The sequence below is a fragment of the Nyctereutes procyonoides genome, unplaced genomic scaffold (genome assembly GCF_905146905.1).
Source record: "Nyctereutes procyonoides isolate TBG_1078 unplaced genomic scaffold, NYPRO_anot_genome, whole genome shotgun sequence".
NCBI classification, from domain to species: domain Eukaryota; kingdom Metazoa; phylum Chordata; class Mammalia; order Carnivora; family Canidae; genus Nyctereutes; species Nyctereutes procyonoides.
This window is the reverse complement of record NW_026575052.1, coordinates 57,243,525-57,268,865: the sequence shown is the minus strand read 5'-3', so window position 1 is coordinate 57,268,865 and position 25,341 is coordinate 57,243,525. Positions and strand designations below refer to the sequence as shown.

The window sequence follows — 25,341 nt, the reverse complement described above, 5'->3', positions numbered from 1 at the left end:
CTTCTAGTGGGTCGTCTTTCCTCCTTTATCGTATATTAGTTGAGCATAAAGTTCAGGGTCCACTTCTGGGTTCTCTGTTCTGTTCCATTGATCTATATGTCTGTTTTTGTGCCAGTACCACACTGTCTTGATGAACACAGCTTTGTAGTACAACCTGAAATCTGGCATTGTGATGCCCCCAGCTATGGTTTTCTTTTTTTAAAATTCCCCTGGCTGTTTGGGGTCTTTTCTGATTCCACACGAATCTTAAAATAATTTGTTCTAAGTCTCTGAAGAAAGTCCATGGTACTCTGCGCCTTTTGATGGGGTCATTAAGCCCATTCACGTTCAGAGTTACTATTGACAGATATGAGTTTAGTGTCATCATGATATCTATTTAGTCCTTGTTTTTGTGGATTGTTCCACTGACCTTCTTCTTAAAGGGGAGTTTTAAGAGTCCCCCTTAAAATTTCTTGCAGAGCTGGTTTGGAGGTCACATATTCTTTCAGTTCCTGCCTGTCTTGGAAGCTCTTTATCTCTCCTTCCATTTTGAATGAGAGCCTTGCTGGATAAAGTATTCTTGGTTGCATGTTCTTCTCATTTAGGACCCTGAATATATCCTGCCAGCCCTTTCTGGCCTGCCACGTCTCTGTGGAGAGGTCTGCTGTTACCCTAATATTCCTCCCCATGAAAGTCAGGGACTTCTTGTCTCTTGCTGCTTTAAGGATCTTCTCTTTATCTTTGGAATTTGCAAGCTTCACTATTAGATGTCGAGGTGTTGAACGGTTTTTATTGATTTTAGGGGGGGATCTCTCTATTTCCTGGATCTGAATGCCTGTTTCCCTTCCCAGATTGGGAAAGTTTTCAGCTAGGATTTGTTCAAATACATATTCTGGCCCTCTGTCCCTTTCGGCGCCCTCGGGAACCCCAATTAAACGTAGGTTTTTCTTCCTTAGAGTGTCATTTATTTGCCTTAATCTGTCTTCGTGGTTCTTTAATTGTTTATCTCTTTTTTCCTCAGTTTCCCTCTTTGCCATTAACTTGTCTTCTATGTCACTCACTCGTTCTTCCACCTCGTTAACCCTCGTCGTTAGGACTTCTAGTTTGGATTGCATCTCATTCAGTTGATTTTTAATTTCTGCCTGATTGGATCTAAATTCTGCAGTCATGAAGTCTCGTGAGGCCTTAATGCTTTTTTCTAGAGTCACCAGTAGCTGTAGAATAGTGCTTCTGAATTGGCTTTCTGACATTGAAGTGTAATCCAGATTTTGTAACTCTGTGGGAGAGAGGGCTGTTTCTGATTCTTTCTTTTGAAGTGAGGTTTTCCTTCTAGTCATTTTGCTCAGTGCAGAGTGGCCAAAAACAAGTTGTATTGGAACACGGGGGAGTATCACTGGTCCGTCCAGCTGGTCTTCTGGGGGAGGGGCCTGCTGTGCTGATTTTCAGGTGTTAGCACTTGGGGGAGCTGCTCTGCCCCTGCCTGCTGCCGGGCTCAGCGGGGGTTGTTTACCCCCGCCAGGCCCCAGGAGGAACAGCAGCAGTTGCTACGGCAACTCTGGAAGCCTGGATTCAGCCTCCGCAGGAACTACCGGGCTCGGGGCTCTCGGTTCTCCGTCCGCAGGGCCTGGAGGCTCCGGGGCGGGGCCGCTGATCTGCTCAGCTCGGGGCAGGAGCGTCCTCGCTGTCCTGGGCCCTCCCGGCCTCTGCCTGTCCCGGGGGAGGCCGGATCCTGGGCTGTGTCCCGGCGCCCTGTGCTCCGGGGCCTGCGCTGTGGGATTCGCGCTCCCGCCCCGCAGCCCCCTCCGCGGAGCCACCGCCCGAGCCCCTCCGAGCTGCTCCGGCCCCGCCGTGCGCGCTGCAGCCCTTAGGGAGCTCGGAGCACTCTCCCGGGGCGCAGGTGTCTGTTAGTGTCCCCGGGAGCCCGAGGGCATCCCCGCCCTCCTGGGTCCTGCTCCAACTCCCTGCGAGCCCCTTTCCGCCCGCCCGGGAAGGTTGGTGCAGCTCCTGCTCCTCCGGGACGGGGCTCTCCTGTCCTGGGGACACTCGCCCCGGCCTCAGCCCGGCTCCTGGCGGGGCCCCTCCCCCTCGGAGGCCTTTTGTTCCTTTATCTCTTTTTCCCCGTCTTCCTACCTTGATAGAAGCGCGGACTTTTCTCACTGTAGCATTCCAGCTGGTCTCTCTTTACATCTCAGGCCGAATTCGTAAATTTTCAGGATGGTTTGAAGGTTATCTAGGTAATTTGGTGGGGACAGGCGATTTGGGGACCCTGCTCTTCCGCCATCTTGCCCCCAACTCATCTGGTTTTAGAATCTCTTCCCGGGATCCCTGGGTGGCGCAGCGGTTTGGCGCCTGCCTTTGGCCCAGGGCGCGATCCTGGAGACCCGGGATCGAATCCCACGTCAGGCTCCCGGTGCATGGAGCCTGCTTCTCCCTCTGCCTGTGTCTCTGCCTCTCTCTCTCTCTCTCTCTCTCTGTGGCCATCATAAATAAATAAAAAAATAAATAAATTAAAAAAAATAAATAAATAAAACTCTTCAAAAAAAAAAAAAGAATCTCTTCCCTCCTGCAACCAGAATCTCACTTTCTAGGGTCACAGTGTCTATAAGATTATGGGAAGATGAAAAAAAAAAAGAGTATGGGAAGATGAAGGACACAGGGATGTCCTCACTGTCCCTGCCTGGTGGGGGATGGTCCCATTTCCTCTAAATATGTTCTTGTGTACACCATCTACATGTGCTGGTATGCTGTGTTTACTTGCTCATTGTTCCACTGTTTCACATTTAGCATGGCTTTTTCTCAGCCTCTCCAATCTTTTTGTTATGGTATTAATGTATGTCAAGGCCCATCCCTGGAGATTTATAGCAAGTGACACAGGGTGGACCCATGCGAGGGAAAAGGGAATCATGCAAACTCACACGTAGTAGAAAGTTGCATGAGTCAAAGGGCAGTCAAAGTGTCAGTCAGACACCAGAAGAAGTCTGTAGAATGAAACAGGCAGGGCTCCAGAATCCAAACATGCAGTTGGGCAATATAAACTTAGGAATTTAGACCAAGCACGGGGGACTGAGGATTCCATCAAGATGGTCAGGAGGTGTGTCAGAACATGGGTGAAGGACACAGGTTTACAAAGGAGATGTGTAAACGTGGGTGAAAATCTCGTGGTCAGCATGCTCTTATTTACTTCCTGTTAGATTTACATCCTGCAGATGAACACCTGGACCCTACAGGTAGAAGTGGTAAGGTTGCCTCCTTGGCCAGAGTGGGAAGTAGGGGATGGACCATGAGAGCAAACCCTGAGGAGTATCAACCTTCCCTACGAGGAGGAGCAAATTGAGTCTTGAGTTATTTATACACAAAGCCTGAACAATGGATGTGCTTAATCCCTAAAGAATCAAAGAGGTTAGTGTTATTGGCAGAGAGTCTTTTAGAAAAATGTACAATGACATTATTAGGCAAATGTTTCATACATTTGTCAAAAAAAAAGTCAAAACATTAGGTCATGGATCTTAACGTTAGCCAGAGTCTATTAACATGAGAGATCCTTTGCTTCTCAAGTTAAATCAATGTTACTCCAGCACAAAGACTTATGAAATGTGATTACGTTTATATTGCAAAGGATGTTCTAATATCTAAACCAATTCAGGCCTTTTTTTTTTTTGTTTAGCCAGAATATATAATGATCATTTTCTTTTAGATTCAGTCCTGAAGTAATATCTATATTTAGGCTAAAAAAGTGCTTTTCTCTATGAAATAACCACCACTTTATATTTTTACACAGTTTGGGTAAACACATAAGTAATTAGGTAATCGGAACAGAGCTGCAACATGGCCTAGCACAGTACTGCCCTGAAAGAGCATTTGAAATTAGAATTTAAACAGTAAAGGAAATTACAGCATAAAATTACACATTTTTAAAAACAGGAGTCTTAGGATTTTGCTTAATTTAAATATTCCCTTCATAATAGTGTGAGCATTAAAATGTGGAGACCAAAGAAATAGTGTTTTTTACATTTACTTCTGGGTGAAATTTTAAGTTACTATTTAGCATCTACTAAACTTTGAAAGTATTAGATGTGATGACTTCTATTCCAAATTTTCCATTTACATAAAGCAAACTTCCTAGTTTTTGCTCTTTCTGTAAAGAACATATTGGCCAATAGAAAAAAAGTTTTAGTTTCTTTCAACAAGACCCCTCAACTCTGACAGAGACACTTTTTTTTCTAATGCTTTGTGTGTTATAGTTGAGAATTTTTATTTTTCATGTAAATTATATAAATTTAATGTAAATATATAAATTTAAATTTTCATGTAAATTATATAATGAGGTTGGTCTTAGCGAGTACTTGTGACAGAGAGGTACTTGTGACAGAGAGGCATCGTGTGATCACTGGTTTCCTTTGTGAGTTTACAGAACTTCCTGAGTTCTGCAATTAGTGGAGTAACAGTATTTTTTTAACATTTTAGTTTCTTCTCTGAAACCAATCTGTGGCTAGGTTTTTTTTTTAAGTGTAAATGATATAGAGATGAATATGTTATGGAAAACCAGTCTTTATCACTCAATTTATTACCTTGCTTCTAAAGTTGGGATTAAAAAAAATTGATAATTTGGTGGGTCCATCACAGTAAGATTTCTGAAAACTTTCCTTCGAATCACTGAAAGACTTGTCATGTGTAAATATAAGGTTCTGTTGCTTTTTATGGACTTTTTGTGATCTTGAGATACCATGGTCTTGAAATACTTTCCCTGAAGTATAACTTATACCCATGGGCTGCAACATCTCCTGGCACATTGTGGTTACTGGGGTCTTTTTTTTTAATAAATTTATTTTTTATTGGTGTTCAATTTACCAACATACAGAATAACACCCAGTGCTCATCCCGTCAAGTGCCCCCCCCAGTGCCCGTCACCCATTCACCCCCACGCCCCACCCTCCTCCCCTTCCACCACCCCTAGTTCGTTTCCCAGAGTTAGGAGTCTTTATGTTCTGTCTCCCTTTCTGATACTTCCCACACATTTCTTCTCCCTTCCCTTATATTCCCTTTCACTATTATTTATATTCCCCAAATGAATGAGAACATATAATGTTTGTCCTTCTCCGATTGACTTACTTCGCTCAGCATAATACCCTCCAGTTCCATCCATGTTGAAGCAAATGGTGGGTATTTGTCATTTCTAATGGCTGAGGAATATTCCATTGTATACATAAACCACATCTTCTTTATCCATTCATCTTTCGATGGACACCGAGGCTCCTTCCACAGTTTGGCTATTGTGGACATTGCTGCTAGAAACATCGGGGTGCAGGTGTCCCGGTGTTTCACTGCATCTGCATCTTTGGGGTAAATCCCCAGCAGTGCAATTGCTGGGTCGTAGGGCAGGTCTATTTTTAACTCTTTGAGGAACCTCCACACATTTTCCAGAGTGGCTGCACCAGTTCACATTCCCACCAACAGTGTAAGAGGGTTCCCTTTTCTCCACATCCTCTCCAACATTTGTGGTTTCCTGCCTTGTTAATTTTCCCCATTTTCAATCTCACAGAGGAAGACATAGACATGGCCAACATGCACATGAGAAAATGCTCTGCATCACTTGCCATCCGGGAAATACAAATCAAAACCACAATGAGATACCACCTCACACCGGTTACTGGGGTCTTGACCATGACCCTGACTTCAGGGAGCGCCATACATGGAAGCCCGTGGAGTATGCAGGCAGATGCTGGGATGGCCATACATCCTTTCTCCTCCTGAGGGCCTAAATAGGCACTTTAAGGTCGCAGTAAGGATCTGATGTTGCCAGCTTTCATGGAGTAACAGACTTTTATTTATTTATTTTTTTAAGAGAGAGAGAGAGCAAGCAGGGGGAGGGACAGAGAAAGGAGGAGAGAATCCCATGCAGACTCCCCACTGAACATGGAACCCAACTCAGGGGTCCATCCCATGACCCTGAGATCATGACCTGGGCTGAAACTAAGAGTTGGGCACTTAACCAGCTGAGCCACCCAGGCACCGCTGAGTCTCAGACTTTTTTTATTTGTGCCTGTCGCTTCACATAGAATGACTGCAAGGGCATACTGGGTGCCACCCAGGAGCAGGGCACCCCAGCATTGAGGGCTCCCCGCTGCTGTTGTCAGGAAGGACTGCAGGCTAACAGGAGGACAGTATAAATGAGCCCCTCCCTTCTCCCCATTACCTGTACTCGCCTAGGAAAGGGAGAAGGCTGACCCATAGCCAGAGTTTCTAGTGGACCTAGTCCATTTCCCGGGATTCTCTCTCAGAAACTTAGGGCTGTTTTCATGGTGTGTATCTGTTGATCGCAATTCTCATTTGTGGCCCAACTCAGAGGTGAGAAGGGCTTAAGTTTCCTTGTGAGATTTTTTTTAAAGCTGTTTATCATAGGCGATTTTTCTCTTGGGTTCATTCAAAAGGACCACGTGGAAAAATGAAAGGGAAAATATCCACTTCTTGGTAAACATTTTAGAATGAGGCAAGTGATAGCGCGGCTCAGGAGAACAGCACGACCATTCTGCTGGAAACATAGAATGGCTAATATCTGATACCCTTGAACTTGGATTTCATCTATGATGTCATGGCCTCCCCTTGTTTTATGTCCAAGAACCCAGACTTTGTGGGACAAAAGGCCTTCTGTGTCAGAGTTATTTCCTGTCGAGTGTGGTTTGGTGCAGACACAGAAATATTTGAGAAAACCTGCATCCTCGGGAACCCTGATGGATGTGGTACCAAGGGTCGGGCAGGCAGCTGGGTTCGTCATGGGCTCCACTGACATTTCACTCTGAGGGTCTTATTATATAGCATTTCCCTGCTTGTGAGATGTTGCATGGTCATTCACCATGGTAGTTAGCGCAGTGGAATGCTCACCCCCATTGAGGGCTGTGCCAAGAGCCCACAGCTGCTAGGGTTCAGTTTTGTAGGGAAGAGGGAGAGGAAGTTCCCATCCCTTGCCATGGTCTGATACAGGGACCCACAATGCACAGGACAGAGCTGCGTCCTGGACACTCTGTTCCCTGGTCGTAGCCCTCCCGAAGGTCAGCCTACTCGATCTCGAGGGTCCCCGCGCTGCCCTTTGCACAGATGCCATCAGAGGATACCATATAAGTTTCTTTCCTGAAGATCCACTAGAACAGGGGGGCCATAGCCAACCATGCTAAATGGATGGAAAATCTGAAACAGAGTTTATTTGTAGTTATTTATATCCATCTTGTTCCCGAGGTACTTAAATTTAAGGACAGAGATTAAAAGACTTAAGAATAACCCCAAGGCAGAGCTGGAATGAACTTCTGAGGCCTTGTTTTGAAAGGAAATGCTTCCTCCTGGTAACCTAAGGAAAGCACACAAGAGAAGAGGAATTCACTGGCATAAAATAGTTTCAGGCAGAGCACAGTCCCCATTCTTGGTGGTTCTAGATGGCTAGGACCAAGAGGCGTCTTTAATGACCTTGCAGGCCAACGTACTTACTTCCTCACCACCCGAGTGGTAAGAAATATGTCCTTTTATTTTATTAGTTGTATTTGTGGTCCTTTTTCATCTTTCTTCAGTCCAGACACCATCTGGAATGTTCTGGTCATGTAAGTGGACCGGTGTCTGCGGATTGCCCTCTCTGGTCAGCAGGGATGTATGGGTGCCTGTGTCCATGGACTGATGTCTCCAGAAAGCAACACCCACCCACAGAGGAGACGCACCACCTCTGGGGCTGGGCGATCTCTTTAAGGACTCTCTCCTCCTCTTCAGTTGGATCTTCCTTACTCCTTACTTTCCTCTCCCTCTGCAGACGGTTGGGCTTTCTGGCCTCTTCCCACTCACCCTCTCTCCGCAAGACTTACTGATTCCTCCCCAACAGGCTGACCACCTGGTAGTTGGATACAGTGACCTGAACCTCTGTTCCCCAGAAAGCCCTGTCCCTGTCCCTGAGAATAAACATGAACGGTGGGGACACACCAGGAGTCCTCTTATGACCCCGAAGAATAAGAGTAACTTTGCAGTGCCAGGCGCTCAGCCTTCCTCCCTAATCACAGCCACCAGTTGTTTTAATCGCCACCGAATATACAAAGTACGTAATCGTAAGTTGTATACACCTATTTTAAAAGGTCTCCAAGGAACACATTGGCACAGTGTCCTGTGGTCACCTGTTAACAGGTTAATTTCCAGGGATCCTCACTTCAGTGGGTGTGTCTTGGAGTTCTGGGTCTCAAGCGGGCAGGCTTCTTTCTAGTGTGCAAGGGCAGTAAGTGGCTCTCTGGGGGCAGGGAAGAAGGCCAAAGAACATGGCTTGGTGGGACATCTGGGGTATTTCCCTTTAGGTCCCATCCCTGGGGGATGGGTGGTGACCATCCTCATCTGTCTGCCCGTGCCTGAAGTGTCCACGGGTCTCCTTAGGTTGTCATCCTGGCCCTTCAGGGTTTAGACCAAGCCCCGTCCTGTGACACCTCTTTGCCTTCAGGGTAGTTCAGGCCTTCCAACAAGCTTGGGCTGGCCATTCTCTGCCTTTCTGGGCTTCCTCTGATCTTTCTGGAATGTGCTTACCCTGTTCTCTGGATGGTAGTCTTGGAAAGTCTGGCAAGGTTTGTGTTAATCTTCAGCATGTAAACACAGCGTGCAGAAATACCAGCTGAAGTCCACCCACCTGCAGTCTTCCATCTGGACACTCACCTGCTTGCCTTTCAAGCCTTCCAAGAATGCAGAGCTCCCAGGGCTGTCAGCCCACCTAAGGAGAGAGTAAGAACCCACAGAGCGTAAGAGAACCCACAGAGAGTAAGAACCAGGGCTTGGTCCTGGCTGCAGGCCGCAGTGGCAGGGTCTACCCAGGCCCCTTGGGATGAGGCGGGGAGGCCATCCAGAAAGTCCCAGTGCAACTGGAAGGGGAGCCATGTGAGCCCGCTGGCCTGCCCGCCCTTGGTGCCCAAGAGGATATGCGAGCTGTGGCCTTACAAGGTCATAAGAAACCCGCAGCTGCTGAGTTAGGGGAGCAGGGCCAGGAGGCTGGGACTGCAATCCCCAAGCAGAATATCCATCACAATGGGAGGAAAGCAGGGGCAGAGGAGCCAGGCAGGCCCTCTGGAGCTCTTCAGCACAGTATTTAAGGATCCCTAAGGAGACCAGCAGCTACACAGACCCCAGTCTTCGAACGGGCTCCCCCCTGCCCAGGCCCCCACCCCGGGGAAGTGCCGAGAGCTGGCACTGAGCTCCCACGGGGGTGGCGTGAGAGGGGCTTTTCCAAGTGGTGCCTTCCAGCTGGGCTCCCAGCGGTGCCGGGTGCTGCAGTCCGGTCCCCTTGCAGCTGTGACCTCCAGGCTGCCCAGAGGCCACACTGCAGGGCTGGGAGCCAGGCCGCGTGGGCTCTGAGTGCAAGAAAGGGTGAGGAGTCTATGCTCCGCCCGCTTCCCAGCTGACACCGAGTCAACTTAGGGCACCCCACCCACATCTGTGTATTGTAATTCTCTTTTACACGATCTAGCAGTTGGTCCTGTGTTTCCTACACATCATCCTTCTCTGTATTATCCTTCTGTGGTTCTCTGGGGTGGGGACAGTGGTCGTTCTGACTTCCTTGGTACTTATGCAGTGTTCTGCATTCCACACACCTCTCTCTCTCCCTCCACCCCCCCCCTCACTTGTCTTTACTGCTTTCCAGAATGCCCTTCCAAGGCTTTCAAGTTCTCCGGTTCCATTACAATCCTATCCCTGCTTCCTTGTGAAGTCTTCTCCTATTGCCGCAGGCCACCCCCTCCAAGTTTTCCTTCTCTCTCAAATTCCTATGGTGTTTATTGTTTATACCTTTAGTCTAACAATTTGTAAACTGTTAATGCATGCATTCATTCACTGAACCCCTGTTTCTGCGCCCCGTGTGTCGGGGACTCCCCTGTGTACAGGGCCATGTGAGGATGAGTGGAAGCTGCCTGCCAAGAGCTTACGGTACAGTAAGGGACAAAGGTAAAAAGCAAATCATCAGGACTGGGGGAGTGTGCACTTCCTAACACACACATTTTGAGGGCAGTGCTAACTAGCCTAGAGGAGAGGGGACCAGCTCTCTCTGGAGGAGTTGGGAAATGTTTCAGGTGGAGGATATAGCTGATAAGCTGGGTTTTGAAGAGCGAGTAGGAGCTCGGCAGGTGACAAATGGGTGTCCAGCAGAGGAAGAGAACCTTCCAGGTCAACAGGATTGCCGCTGTGACCGTAGGGAGGCCTGAGACACCAGGACTTGCAGCTACCTGTGACATTTCATATATTAAACACCTATTCGTGTCTTGTATAATTGTAACAATTTTTTTTCCAGCGAGGTGACAAAGCTCTGCTGACATTTATCCAAGTCCCTTTACGTCTCAGGCCCTTAATTTTAACCCAGGGATTGTTCCCGGCATACAGTTTCCAAGCCAGGAGATGCGAGGACTAACGGGATCAGCTGTGATTGGTTTTGCTTCTGTGTCGGTTTAGACCAAGGATGCCCTGTTCACGATTCTCCACGACCTGCGACCCCAGGATCATTTCAGTATCATTGGATTTTCCAACCGTATCAAAGTGTGGAAGGACCATTTGGTGTCAGTTACTCCCGACAACGTGAGAGACGGCAAAATCTATATTCACCACATGTCGCCCACTGGAGGTAAACACCAGTCCTTGTTGTCATGTTGCCTTTGAGGCGATCATAAGTGAGTTGCTAATTTTCTGCCAAGAGACGAGGATTTGAAAGCTGAAGCTGATTGCAGGAAAGGAGATAAAAGTGAGTGCTTTCCCAGAAGCTCGTTTCCCTGAGCACCACGTCTGGAACGTCTCATCTTCCAGGCCCCAAACTGAGATGGTTAGGTAAGGTAGGGGGGAAATACTTGATAGGTTTTGGAACCTTTCCTGGTTTATCTCACAGATCCGAACAATGGAGCTGTTTTTGTCTGTCGCTCTTGGGTGAGGGATCCAAGCCAACGAGAAGGTTTGGTGTTTTGTGTGCTTGAGCGTTAGCATTTTAGGAGGCGGCTGTTGGGACCACACTGCTGAACCATTCATCGTATTGGCAGAGCCGTGCCAGCGAGCAGAGCATGAATCCTGGGTGCCCTGGGACATGATGTGCACGGAAAGTGTGATGGGCTCTGAGTCTTTGTGCACTTGACTTGGGTGTGGTGCCCAGGGGAGAGTGTGAAGGATGGAAAGGTCATACGAGGTTCTAGGGAGAGGAGAGAATCGGGACATACGTCACCCAGCTGTGCTAGAGGCAGGCTCCTTCAGCTCAGGACATGTGGGGCTTACTCTCACTGCCATCTCTGTCTCCAGTTCAGTGGACCCATTGTTGGAGCATTTATGGAAACTCCTTAAGACTCTCTCTGCCCTTTCTAAAGGGCCTTTACAGAGATGTCATCTCCTGGGTTTAGTGTCTCAGTTGGTTCTCATTTGGTTATTGGGGAACATAGAAAACACCCAGGTCAGTTTTCTTCCGACTTCTCATCTTTCACCTAGGTATTATTTTCTCTCCACGATGAAGCTCTGATCTCCAAGATGAACTTTGTTTAGAACTCGATCTTGTTTGGCTGGAACTCTGACTTGCCATGGGATTTCCTACCTGTCTGTACAACAGTGTGGTCTAGGGACTGATTTATGGTTGATGAGAGAGAGAAAAGATTGGATTTAATGATTTGGGAGGAAGTCAACAGGGCAGTCAAGTTCCTGGAGGGAGGAAAGTGTTCTTCATCTTCAAAGGGCCCTGGTTCCCAGCACAGGACCTGATGTGTATAGCTCGTGCTCCATGAGTGTTTGTTAAGTTGAATGCATTTCAGTGGCACTACTCACTCTTAGAATGGTGTGTGTGTGTGTGTGTGTGTTGGCATTGGGTGTAGGGATAGAGCTTTAGGAAATGGCTGGTGTGTATTATGTTCCTTTGGAATCCACACCTTAGAGACCTTATTAGTCTCCTTTATTTTTTTTCTCAGCATTTCATCACCCAAACCTCTACAGGTGAGCAGAAAGTTAGTCTGTTCCTCTCAGAGAAGCAGATGGGAAGGGCTGGGAGCGTAGGTTCCAAAGCCAGACTGTGTCTGAAGCTGGCCCTCTCACCTACGAGCCATTTACTGTGTCATAAACCTGAGTTTACCCATTTCCAATGTGGACAGTAATGGGGTTGTGATGAGGATAAAATCAGTTAAAATATTTGAAGTGCCTAGAACGGTGGCTGGCATGGGAAGTCCTCTTTCAGTGTCAGATGTGGTCATTTCACCCAAGCAGCCCCTCCCTCTGGTGCTCTTGGGTCCTCTGATGACCTGGGTGGGCTCTCAGTGGGATGGCTGGGTCAGCTCCCTGTGGAGACCCCCTCCCTATTCTTAAGAGAGCAGGACATTTCTGCCCGGGGTTCACATAGGTTTGATTTGATGCCCTGCTGTGCCTTGGTGCCTGGGACTAGGAAAGCTAAGTCTGTCCCTTAGCTTGGGCTCTCTTTGGCCTTAAAGTAGAATGAAAGATTTGACACCATTGCCAAGTTCTAGATTAAAGGAAGGATAAACACCTGCCTTTTTGTCCAGGCTCATCCATCCAGAGGTGAGGTGAAACAGGCTGGGTGCTCAGAAAGCCAAGATAACAAGCCCAAAGAAATGTTAAGTACTGTTTGAGCCATAACTTTCCTTTATCTTCAGACTCTGTGTGCATCTCAGAATTATTGATATGTTTGCAGACCTAGACTTTTTTTTTTTTTTAACCAGAAATTCTGGAGAATGTGAAGCAATTGGGAGAAATGATTTGGTTCACTCAAACATGGTGCATTTTGTGGGTGGACAAACATCACTCAGGACAGGGTGATGGCTTGTGGTGATGGGTCTACAGCTTTATAAATGTACTAAAAGTAATTGTAATTGTGTATGTAAAGTGACACGATTTTATGTAAATTTTGTTTGTAAATTTTATCTCAGTAAAGCCATTAAGGAAAAGAAGAACCCACTGGAGGCAGGGAAAGGAAGCAGGTATTTACTCTGAATTTTACTAGGTGGTGAAAGAACAGCAACAGTGTCCCCAAATGAAATTCTTAGCTAATCTGAAAGCTCATGTTGGCCAGCAGTGTCCACCTCAACCCGCCACCCACCCATCTCTCCGCCTACCAAGCAGATGCCTGTGTAACGATGGCCACAGACACTGTCCAACTTTAGCCAGAGCTGTTGGTGACAAGCCCAACAGCTCTGAGGGAGAAATGGGAGGGCTGACAGGTGTAAAACTCAAAGCCTTTGCTTTGTGGCGGTTCTGACAAGTAGAGAAAACAGAGGCCTTCCAGGGTCGACCCCACCTCCTCATTCAGTGCCCTTTCTTTCCCTCTGGGATTTTTCCCTCCCTCCAAATTCCTGTGTCCAACCCCCCCCACCCCCGCCCTTTGCAAAGCTAGTCCCCAAAGAGGAGTAGGAACCTTTGACACTAAGGTATTGAAGACTTCTAAGTCAGATACGTTCAGAAGTGGGATTCGGCAGGATAATTCAGTGCCATTCCCAGTCATTTAGCAAACGCTTACCAGGGGTCCAGATAGGCTGCCATCACCCCGTACGTGCAGGTGACTTCTCTCCCCATGCACATCCTCCTGCTACTGCTCTGACGGTTGTGGGTACACCAGAGCCATGACCATGCACCCCAGTGAAGGAGACGGCACAGATGCTTGAGCTGGCGTGTTTGGTGTCCCCCAGGCACAGACATCAACGGGGCCCTGCAGAGGGCCATCAAGCTGCTCAACGACTATGTGGCCCACAATGACATCGAAGACCGAAGTGTGTCCCTCATCGTCTTCCTGACCGATGGGAAACCCACCGTTGGGGAGACCCACACCCTCAAGATTCTCAACAACACCAAGGAGGCTGCCCGTGGCCAAGTCTGCATCTTCACCATCGGCATCGGGGACGACGTGGACTTCAAGCTGCTGGAGAAGCTGTCACTGGAGAACTGCGGTCTCACACGGCAGGTCCTGGAAGAAGAGGATGCAGGTTCACAGCTCATCGGGTCCGTATGTCTGTCTTCTCCAGACAGTGGAACTTGGGCTCTTGGGAGAGGGCAGATGGTTGTGTGGTCATAAGTCATCACACTGGGAGACGTCCCAAGTAATTTTTAACCCAGGTCAATCCGGATTCAGATTCTAGGCTCTGCTCTGTGACTTGAGGCATGATTGAGGCTATGCTTGCTCAGTTTCCTCATCTGTAAAATGAGGATTATAGTTGGTTGACAGAACTGAGTGAGCAAACCAGTGTAAAGTCTCAGCGGGATGGCTAACACACCTACTGTGTGTTAGGTCTTCAGTTAGCTGCTGAGATTATAATTGTCTTCTTGATACTTCTGGTAAACCTGCTAGTGCACCAGTGCACTGATGCAATGTCTAAGGTGTTTGCCTCAATTCCACCTGAGGCATATGTAGAGGTTTGTGCTGTCTCCTTCTTATGTACTGGTTGCAACTGGCCACTGATTCTCTTTTCTGAGGTGGGGAAGAAGCTAGATCTTAGCTTTTCTAACTCTGTTTGGAGCCTTCCCACAGCTGTCATGTTGCCAAATATGGGGTGGGCTTTGCTGTTGATTTGGAGAAGTGCTGACACTTAGTGCCACATTATGTGCTTGGACCTTCTTTACAGTATATATAGTATATACTTAAAAGAAAAAGTGAGGTTTGGGTGGATTCACAGCTGTTTAATAGCCATATTCAAGAGAATATTCATTAATGACAGATCGAATTGGAGGTCTCTAAGGTGGGCAGTAAAGGTGAGTCCTTGGGATAAGGATAGCCACTGTTCTCCTTCCCCCAGTGTTCTGGTCAAAGATTTAAATAAAAAGACAGATTTGCTTCTCACATTTTCAAAATTATTCAAAACTATATTCAAAGAGGGAGAATCTAGTGCATTGTGTAATAAGATTCAATAACGTGCTCAGAAGCAAAAGCAATTACATTGAAACAAACCAACTGCACTGTTGTATTACCAAAACCATCATCAATTACCCAACATTTATCACAAACTTGCGATGCACCGGGCTTTCCTACATCTCTTGTCTCAGGGGATCCTCACAGAAAGCCTAGGAGCGAGTGTAGTGGGTCCAAGAGAAGCTTCCATGCAGATGACCCTCTCCTGTAATATCTGGACACACTAGACTCTGTTCCATGAAGTAACTCAGAGATTCCTGTTCCTCTTCTTTGGTTGCTCTGCACCCCTCAGGTGTCGTCTTTAACTGCAAGGTTGAAATTAGGTGACTATCACTTCTATAGAATATATTCTAGCCCCCAAGAGGGGGGAAAGAAAAGAAAACCAGAGTAAGAAAGCCATTTTATTTCAAGCAAGCATTGCAGAAGCAGTCTGTATCACTTGTACTCATATTCTGGTGGTGAGACCATGGCCATATTTGGCCAGAGTGGAGGCTAAAAAATGTAGTTGGTAGCTGGCTGGATAGAACTCAGTTAGGAAAGAAGGGAAAGTGGGTTTGGGGGGACCCCTCATAGTCTACCAAAGCAGTTACTCCAGCATTCCAACTTTATAGAGGAAGACACTGAAGTTCAGAGAGGTCACGTCACGTGGCCCAAGACACCCAGCAAGGAAGTGGCTGAGCTGGCCTCCACAGCCTGGGCTGCCTAGATCATTGGAAGAGGGTTTAGATTACCCCCTTATGCAGCAAAAAGCAACCTTGTGAGAACCAGGAGAAAAGCCAATGCAAACCAGTGAGGCATTACACACAAGCTTATTGTTAGACCAAGATGAGATTTCTCGAGGATAACGCGCTGCTCAAAGTTTATCTGGAATATGATTGGTTCTAAAAATTGTGTTTTAAGAGCCCTTTTGAGAAGCATAGGTGTGCACAAAGGAAAGTTACCAAGAGGCCGCTCAGCTCAGGGTGCCCGAAATCGTATCATATGAAGAATAGTTACGGACTGAGGACAGGAGTGGGGGGATCAACAAGGCGACACAAAGAGGACATTTCAAGGCGCACATGGCAGTGTCTGTCAGACATTTAAATGCCTGTGGTTTTGAAGCATCTGAATGTTGAAGGTGGATTAGACGCCTTCGTGGGGTGTTGCTCCAGAAGCAGAGCAGAGATCTGCGGGTGGGAACTGCCCGAAGTAGAGATCTGTTCCCTGTGACCTACCCCAGGGGACGCCTCCTCCCTGTTAGAGCAGTGGAAAGGAGGTGGGAAGCCTGTGGGATGGTGAGTTCTCTGCCACAGGGGGGTGTTCAGGCTACCGCTGCCTGGCCTCCTGGCTCTGCTGGGTGGTGTTGGACTTGTGGGCCACTGAGACCCGCGGGCCCCTGGCAGGTGGGGCCTGGGTGGCCTGCAACCCTGGCTCGCCCCAACTGTTTCCATGCATCCCTCCTGACGCTGCAGGTTCTACGATGAGATCAGGACCCCTCTCCTCTCAGACATCCGTGTGGATTACCCGCCGGCCACGGTGGAGCAGACCACCAGGACCCTGTTCCCCAACTATTTCAACGGCTCGGAGATCGTCATTGCGGGGAAGCTGGCGGACAGCAGCGCAGAGCAGCTGCACGTGGAAGTCACGGCCAGCAACAGCAAGAAATTTGTCATCCTCAAGACAGACGTGCCCGTGGGTCCCCGGGAGGCAGGGAATGGCATGGCGGGAAGCGCCAGGCCTGAGGGCGGTGGCGCGGGGGGCCCCAAGCACGTGGAGCGGCTGTGGGGCTACCTGACAGTGCGCGAGCTGCTGAGCTCCTGGCTGCACGGCGGCGGCGGGCCGGAGAAGGAGCGCGCGCGGCAGAAGGCGCAGGCCCTGGCCGTGGCCTACCGCTTCCTCACCCCGCTCACGGCCATGCACCTGCAGAGCTCGGCCCTGCGGCTGGACCAGCCCGGGGATGCGCTGGGCATGGCCGCTGCCGCCGGCCCGGAGGCCCTGGTGCAGAGCCTGCGGGGCGCCAGCCCGCAGCCAGGTGAGCAGCCTCCGGGCGGCAGGTGCACTTCCGGGGCCCCCTGCTGTCCCTCCCCAGCTCAGATCGTGCTGTGCCCCATCTTCAGCGGCCGTTGTACACTCCGGGGTCTGCGTGGTGGCAACGAGTGGATCTGTAGAGAAATGAGGCATTAGTCCCGGAAATGCTGTCCTGTAAAGTCCATCTGCTGATCAATCAGCGACATTGGGTGCGGCCCACGGACGAGGCCGTATTGGAGGCACCAGGGTTGAACAGAGGGGTGAACACAGATGTGTTCCCAAGTGCCCTCCTCCATCTGTGAGCCTCCAGAGCCGGGCCCGCTTACCCCCTGGGCGTGCACGTTCACCAGCCATGGGCACCTGGGGCTCAGCCCTGCGGGTGGAGACACACAGCCCCCGGGGTGGGGTGGGACCCCACTCGCTCCGCGGCACACACACTTTGTGGAATGTCAGAACACTTTCCCCTGCGATGCCTTTTTTAAAAAACATTTTATTTATTTATTCATGAGAGACACACAGAGAAAGGCAGAGAGACACAGGCAGAGAGAGAAGCAGGCTCCATGCAGGGAGCCCGATGTGGGACTCCATCCCGATGCCCCAGGGTCACGACCTGAGCCTACGGCAGATGCTCAACCCCTGAGCCCCCCAGGCGCGCCTACTGCTTGCTTTTTATTGTCTTGAGAACGTATGTGAGGGAGGACGCTCTGGATCCTCGAGAGAATTCATCCTTTGCGTGCTTATCACTCAGAATCTACACAGAAACTGTCGTTTCCAGTCTCAGGCCATCTCGTTGGGGGAAATCAGCAGCGACAGGCACAGGAAAAGGAGAGGGGAAAGTAGTTCTGCCAAAGCACAGCCGTATAATCTCAGTAATAACGGTTTGTGGAAAAGAGCGTGTTTCGTATGTGCAACAAGTTTACTGAATTCCGGCCAAGTTCACATCTCCTAAGGGGAGGGAATTGACGTGAACCCAGGGCCTGCAAACACTGTCTTACTTATTCCTCAGGTCCTAAACCCTGAGCAGCACCTGGGTGTGGTAGGGAGAGCGGAACGGGGGGGACCCAGCCCCCGCTGTTTCTGCGGTGTGGCACGTGGCAGGTTTCTGAACCTCTCTGGGCTTCTGTTCCCTGGCCTATGAAATGTAGATCCTAAGCATCCCCCTGAAGGGCCGTTGCAAGGATTAGATTCGTCAAGTATTCGGTACATAGCGAGCGCTCCACAAATACTAGATCCCTCTGCTGCGGGGGATGTAGGACTAGCCATTTATTGAAGATTTCAGATGATAACTCTATCTGGATTATAACTTTTATTTTTACATTTTTATATTTTTTAAATTGAAAAAAAAACCCCAACAACGCACAATTCACCATCTTAACCATTTCGAAGTGTACAGTTCGGTAGTGTGACACATATTCACAGGTCTCCAGGACTGTTTTCAACTTGCAAACCTGAGCCTCTGTACCCATTAGACATTCGTTAGTAGGATAGAATGTTTTCCCTTATTATTATTATTATTTGCTTTGCTTTCCCTTACGATGTATGCAGAGATCTTAGGAAGAATATGACCTAATGTATAAAGGAATAAAATAACCCAGTGTTCACGTGGTACTCCTTCACTTGCGTGTTGGGAGGCCCAGCTCCTTGGTTAAAACAGGTGATGTTGGGAAGCCCGGGTGGCTCAGCGGTTTAGCGCCGCCTTTGGCCCAGGGTGTGATCCTGGAGACCCAGGATCGAGTCTCGAGTCGGGCTCCCTGCATGGAGCCTGCTTCTCCCTCTGCCTGTGTCTCTGCCTCTCTCTCTCTCTCTCTGTGTGTGTGTCTCTCATGAATAAAATAAAATAAAACCACAAAAATAAAAAATAAAGCCAAACAGGTGATGTTTTTAAATGACCACAGGTGCATTCGAGAGCTGTGTTTCACTCACCCCGGACCTCTTGTCTGTGCCTCTGCCCTCATCCCCCTTAATGAATAACAATGGTGGCTCTTCCTTCCTTCTAGGACCTGCTCTCAAGAAACCGTACAGCCCAAGAATTAAGGTCTCCAGAACGTCAGGTAAGGAAAAGCCTGTGGTTGTGTGTCCCTTGAGGGCTGAGATGTTTACCAGGTGGATCACCAGGAGTTCCCCAAAGCCAGTAAAACGCCAGCCCCTAGAGCACGACACGGGACCCACGGTTGTTCAGCAAAAGGCAGCAGCGAGAGGCAGTTCTAAGAACAGGGGGAGGGATCCGTCCTGCAAACACCGAGGCCGTGGCCCCAGGGAGCCCAGCAGCCCTGACTTGGGGGAGGGCACATGCAAAGCAGAGGCACGTTTCCATCATTACTGAGCTTAAAAGTCACTTGTTTCAAGAGATGCGAAGGGGACGTGCGTCCCGCCTCCCGTGTTACGGATATCTGTGAAGTGCAGAGTCTATTATTATTGTTGTTATTTTAATCTTTGGCTTTAGAAGGGAAAGACCAATAAAAATAGCATAAAATTTCCTTCGGCCAGCTTCCTGGGATTATGAGGAACATCCAGACAGACTAACAACACAAAGGCAGAGTTTTAGTCCTCAAAGGTCCTGCAAAGAACACACGTCATCTTCTGTGGGTATCACTGCCTTGCTGCTGATATGCTCGACGGGCCAGATCGCAGAGCCAGGAACGTTCTAGAAGTTAGCCATGCGGAGAGGATGCTCGCGGGCTCCGATGCGAAGAGGACAACTCTTTTGCACACACACATGCTTTGTGGGATGCGAGGAGAGTCTCCCCGTGGATGTGGCGTGGAGTAATGACTTTCAGACCCGTCCTCTCCTTTTTGAAACAAGCAGCATCTTTCCGTGTAAAAGGATTTGGAGGATTTGAGTAGAAATGATGTGGTGTGAGCTCAAGAAACTCTCAAAGAACTGTCACATAATTGGTTTTTTTTTTTTTAAGATTTTATTTATTTGAGAGACAGAGAGCAAGCGAGCAGGGGGGAAGGGCAGGGGGAAGGAGAGCTGGACTCGGGGCTCCAACCCAGGACCCGGGATCATGACCTGAGCCAAAGGCAGACGCTTAACCCACTGAGCCACCCAGGCTCCAGAATTGTCACATAATGTTCGTACCTGGAGAGTGCCAAAAATACGGACTAGGATTTTACCTCTGATGGGTGTCTTTTTTTTTTCTTTCTCATCTACAAAAGACCACCTTGTATCTCTTTGTGTGTCGTAGGGTGCCCGAGGCACTTCACAGTGACTTCAGCCAGATTCTTTCATGGGCCTTTCTGAGTCATGACAGAGACAGAAAGTTTTTTAGCAGTTACACCGAGGACATTAATTTGCTCGCGACTTGAAAAGACTGACCGTATGCAGATGCATGCACGAGCATATGCGCGTGATGCGCAGAGGCATCCAGAAACACGTTGCGTTTGGCATAAAAGTTAGAAAGGAACTAACTCTCTAGTGAGGGAAGAGAACTGATGTAGACGGTTGGGAATTATTTTGTCTGCACAGCCGGAGGCAAGGCCCTTCGTGTCTATTGTCCAGAGGCGAAAATGAGGAGAATGTTCAAGGAACAGGGACCGGCCACACTCTGTGGTCTTATCTGTGGACAAACCCGTGAGAGCGTTTAGGTCCACGTGCCTCAGAGGAGGGGTTTCCAGGGTCATCGCTGACCGTCTTTCCCAGCACCCAGTGACTCTGTGGCCTTCCTGCTCACCCCCCCCCCCCAATTGGGCTCAGTCACTGTCATGTAGGGACTGTGGGGCCTGGCCACTGTGCATCTAGTGCTGTGGTACTCCGGTCACTGGAGACGGAGGGTTTGCATCCACAGCTCTTCCCTCGGGGGGTCAGAGGAGAAAGGAAATGATTTTCTTTGACCTGAGTGGGGTGGAAGGAGCATCCTGTTGGATTCAGGGGACCCGAGTTCACACCCCTCACACGCTGACCCCGTACCCCAGGTGTGTCCCTTCGCCCCCCAGTCCCCTTCCTCGTTTTGACGTCGAGGATCAGTGACAGGCAAAGCCAATCATGCGTGAGCAAGTGGGAAGGAGTATTCACACATGGAAGGCGCCCAGTAAATGTCTCTCTTGCTCTCTCCTGGTTTTTCCTGGTCGGGCAGTGGATGGAGATCCCCATTTTGTCGTGGATTTCCCCCTGAGCAAGCTCACCGTCTGCTTCAACATTGATGGGCAGCCGGGCGATATCCTAAGGCTCATCTCTGACCACGCGGACTCTGGTAAGTTCCATGTCATGCTCCCTGCGACCTCCGGGCAAGGGCGAGTTAGGTGTGAGGGCCCCCTCTGTTCCTGGGACGGATGTCCATGTACAGAAGGGGCCACATGACAGACACTCCCCGAGGATCATGGGGGCTTAATTAAAGGAAGCCGACTGCGTGCGGGGCTGGAGTCAGGAGGACGACGGCTGGAAGCCCTGCTCTGGCTTAACTCATTGAGCCTTGGGCACGCGTCTGCCCTGGAACCTGGGGACAGGAGTACTCGCTCTGCCACTCTCACCGGCTGTTGTGAAGACCGGATGAAATAGCGGATGTGAAGTGGTTCTGTGAACGCCCAGGTGCTGCATAGATTCACGATTGATTACTGTCGGCACGTCTTTCCGTTCCAAAACTGTGACAGCGGGAAGGCTGGAGCCCTCAAGCCGTCTCTCCCAGCTCCTCGTGACGTGAGGCTAAGCCTCCAGCTCTGTATGCATCCAATGCAGAGGTGAAAAGGGCTCCGATCTCCTGCAGGCTGTAGAGGGGCTGGGTATAAGAGGTCTCAAGACACCCGCAGGGAACAGTGCCTGAGGGATGGCTCTGTGGCGTTTCTGGAAGGCTAGGTGACACCTGTGGTGTAATCACCTAATACGTGATCCCAAGGCTCCTTTCCCACCTTGTTCCCTTGCAAGGCTTCCGAGCCTTTGGGCTAAGTCTCCGCGCATCCTAACTCAGGCTCAGCAGCGAGATGGGGGCCTGACCGTACCCCTCCCTGCAGGTGCCCACCTTCCTAGGGGCCTGTTCCTGGCGCTTCTGTGATCAGCATGGTGTCTGTGAGGAAACGGCCAGAGATGTCTGGAGCCTCCAGGCTGCAATAGCTGGCCTCTGCTCGTGCTGGGATTTCTCCTTCCCCCTTTCCCCCTGCCCCAGGGAAGGCAAGCCCACATCTTCGTTCCCCTGCTCCAACATAGGGACGATGTCACGCACACCTGCACACATGCACACAGCCATCCAGTAGGACAGAGAGGCACCTACCTGTGAGTCAGACTTCATGGTGCTGGAGACACAGAAGTAAGGCCAGAGGAAGAAGGAAAATCTATGAGATGCCTTTAGCCTGACGGTGGGATGGTACGCTAACCACTGCCCTCGTCCCCTTGGTGGGATGGTGCGCTAACCACTGACCTCGCCCCCTCTGCCTTCCAGGCGTGACGGTGAATGGAGAGCTGATCGGGGCCCCGGCTCCCCCAGGCGGCCACAAGAAGCAGCGCACATACTTCCGCACCATCACCATCCTCGTCAATAAGCCTGAGAGGTCTTACCTGGAGATCACGCCCAACAGAGTCATCTTGGACAGCGGGGACAGGCTGGTCCTCCCCTGCAACCAGAGCGCAGTGGCGGGGAGTTGGGGGCTGGAGGTGTCCGTGTCTGCCAATGCCAACGTCACCGTTACCATCCAGAGCACCATCGCCTTCGTCATCCTCATTCACCTGTATAAAAAGCCAGCCCCCTACCAGCGAAACCACCTGGGCTTCTACATCTCCAACAGCAAAGGCCTCTCTGGCAACTGCCACGGACTGTTAGGTAGGCAGCTGCTCTCACGCCGGTGCGGGGCGTAGAGCTCCGTTTCCCAAAGCGAGGCTGATACCAGCCCATGTGTTTAGTTTAATTGAGAAATGTGGTGGTGGAGTGACAGGTCTTGTCCCCCAACCCCACGCCCCCTGCCCCAGTGACTTTCTGGAACGGGAACGGGCATATCAGTGAATTCTCACTGACCTTCTGGGAAAGTGAGCAAAGACTTTGCGAGTCCTCCTCTCAAGGCCTTGGCTCCTGACTCAGTGAGAAGAGGTGAATACAGGGCAGTGCACGGCCCAGCACCAGGCCCGAGTCCCTGCCCGGCTCCGGGCCGCAGGCGGTCCCCTCCTGCGGGCGACGTGTAGGCCCCGTGGGCCCCCTGCCCACGGTGAAGGGTGAGCTGCTGCCAGGGCCCAGTTTAGAAAGCAGGATTTCCTGGCGCTGGAGCTGGCTGTGTTTCTGTCCGGCTTCACTGCCAAGCATGAGCCGCCTCTCCCACACGCAGGCCGGTCTTGCTGTGGCCTCGGCGGTGCCCTCACTTGACCTGAAGAGTTCCGGGGATTCGGATCGGAAACAGGCCAAACCGACTGCCATTCCCACCGAGCGTGCCGTCGGGGAGGGGACCGGGGGCCCCGGGGGAGGTGAGAGACCCAGCCTTCCTCCCTGAGTGTCCGTCCCGTCCCCGTCTCCCAGTTCCCGCGGACGCCGTGGATAGCTGTCTATCCTCATCGTTAGGCAGCTGTTCAGTGTCCGCAGCTGGGCGGCTTCCAGAGAGGAGGCCACCGCGAACCCAGCCTCGCACTCCCCGAGTCTGCGCCCTCCCAATGCGTGTCTGATGCCGGGGAGTCCAGCCCAGGATGGCGGGTGGGGTCGTGGCCCCTGAGGCCCGTACACTGGCTGGTCACCCGTGGCCTACACCGAAATCGGCTCTTGCAGCCCAGGGTGCCCTGCCCCCGACTTAGAGCCGGTGCATTTCTGTGTCCTGCCAGGTCAGTTCCTGAACCAGGAGGCCAGACTCACGGAGGAGCCTGCCGGGCTTGGCAAGGACCCCCAGGCCGGCGAGCAGCCCGAGACCGTCCTGAAGGTGAAAGGACACCGGGTCCCGGTGGTCTGGAAACAACGGAAAATCTACAACGGGGAGGAGCAGGTTGACTGCTGGTTTGCCAGGAACAACGCGGCCGAGCTGATAGACGGGGCGTACAAGGATTACCTGGCAGCCCATCCCTTTGACTCCGAGACTTCGTTTGGCCTGGGACCGTCCAGGGCACTCTGATGCCAACAGCCGTGACTTCGGCATGTGGACAGGGAGGTGGTCTTCGGGGACCCCCTGGTGCGGTTCCTGTCGCTTGCAGGTGCCTGGCATCCCGGCCGTTTGCTGCCACTTTTACCCCTGGCGGCGGGCAGGCCAGATGTCCACTGGAGCGAAGGGCAGGGTCGGCCCGGGAGGGAGCTTGTTGTTTCCTGCCACTGCCCTGTCCTGCCTCCCCTCTCCCTCTGGACCATAAAGCCGGTAGCCCCCAGGGGCAAAAGTCATACTTAAAAGCAAGAGGTCTGCGTCTCTGTCCCCATAGCCTGTCCAAAGGGACGTTGCCACAAAGCTGCTTCTCTCCACGCAAACAGCCAAGTCTGGGCGCTCTGCTTTGCGCCTCACGCTGATGCTTAGGACTCTGTCCTCTCAGAGCCACCGTGTTCTCCAGATGTGTGGCCAGCCTCTGCCTCGGGGGGACCTCTCATGGGGCCCAGGCCATGGGTCAGGCAAATAGCTCGTAGATTTGATCATTGTAAGCAATTAAGTCTTTTCTTAGGAGAGGATTTTATTTTTTTTTCTTTTCTTTCTTTCTTTTTTTTTTTTTTTTCCTGCTGTGGTATCTTGCCCTGGAAAGTGAATTTTCATTAAAAACAAATTGGCTGAAAATAGAAAATCTGCATCCCAGATGCTGATGTCTAGTGGACTTTGTAAACCACTCAATGGTGCCGATGGGTGCGCTCCTGTTTATTCCGGTAAGCTAATAAAAGGACTACCCCATGTGGCTGTTTTTTACAGACCCATCTCGGTTGGAGCGTTGGCCCACCTTGGACTTGGCGCTCTTCTCCCGTTGTCAGAATTCTGGCCTTCTTTGCTCCAGGTCCTGGCTCGCAGGTTCTCGGCAGAAGGCGTGCTTACACAGCTGAGGAGCCTTCCCGTGTCTCAGGCCGAGCCAGGAAATCAGCCCAAGAACGGGTCCCAGAACGTGGTCCCAGAAAATGGACAAGCGATCTGATCCCACGAGGCAAAGGTTAAAATCAGTGGTGGGGGCTTCAGAGTCAGGGAGCACCACCCTTCTCATGGCAGGATTCCCCCCCACCCCACAGCCCATCACGCTATCTCGGAGAAGCGAGGCTGAGGGTGGCATCAGGGGCCCCCCACCCTGCCTCCTCGCCAGTTCTTGCCTTTGCTCTGTTTGGTCTTCTTGGGGCCACCAGGGTTCAGCAAAGCCTGGTCCTCCCTGGGTGCAGAGCGTGGCCAGGACGCAGTTGGACGCAGGTGCCACTCAAGCCGCAAGGCAGAGAAAAGGAAGATTTGGGTCGGAGAAATGGAATATTTTAACGTGAGGCTGAACTAAATAAAAGCTTTTGTGCTGGCTTCACAAGAGGTTTCTCCCAGTCGGGAGTGACTCCAGAGCGAGCTTTCAGGAGACATGGAACCATACTTAGCACTTGGAGGGAAATCAGAGTCAAGAAAATTGTTTATCGTATTTACTCTCCCAT

General features: G+C 50.6%; 1 protein-coding gene across 1 annotated transcript in view; it reads left to right on the top strand.

Annotated features, from left to right (window-relative positions):
• Positions 1–24,619, top strand: part of ITIH5 (inter-alpha-trypsin inhibitor heavy chain 5) — a 79,336-nt gene extending 54,717 nt beyond the window's left edge. The window contains exons 8-14 of the mRNA XM_055332417.1: positions 10,426–10,594; positions 13,632–13,941; positions 16,297–16,856; positions 18,850–18,903; positions 20,929–21,045; positions 22,225–22,602; positions 23,583–24,619. Of these exons, the coding sequence (XP_055188392.1) occupies positions 10,426–10,594; positions 13,632–13,941; positions 16,297–16,856; positions 18,850–18,903; positions 20,929–21,045; positions 22,225–22,602; positions 23,583–23,866 (1,872 nt within the window). The 3' untranslated portion in view covers positions 23,867–24,619. The remainder of the gene's footprint in view (positions 1–10,425; positions 10,595–13,631; positions 13,942–16,296; positions 16,857–18,849; positions 18,904–20,928; positions 21,046–22,224; positions 22,603–23,582) is intronic.
• Positions 24,620–25,341: the final 722 nt, after the last annotated feature.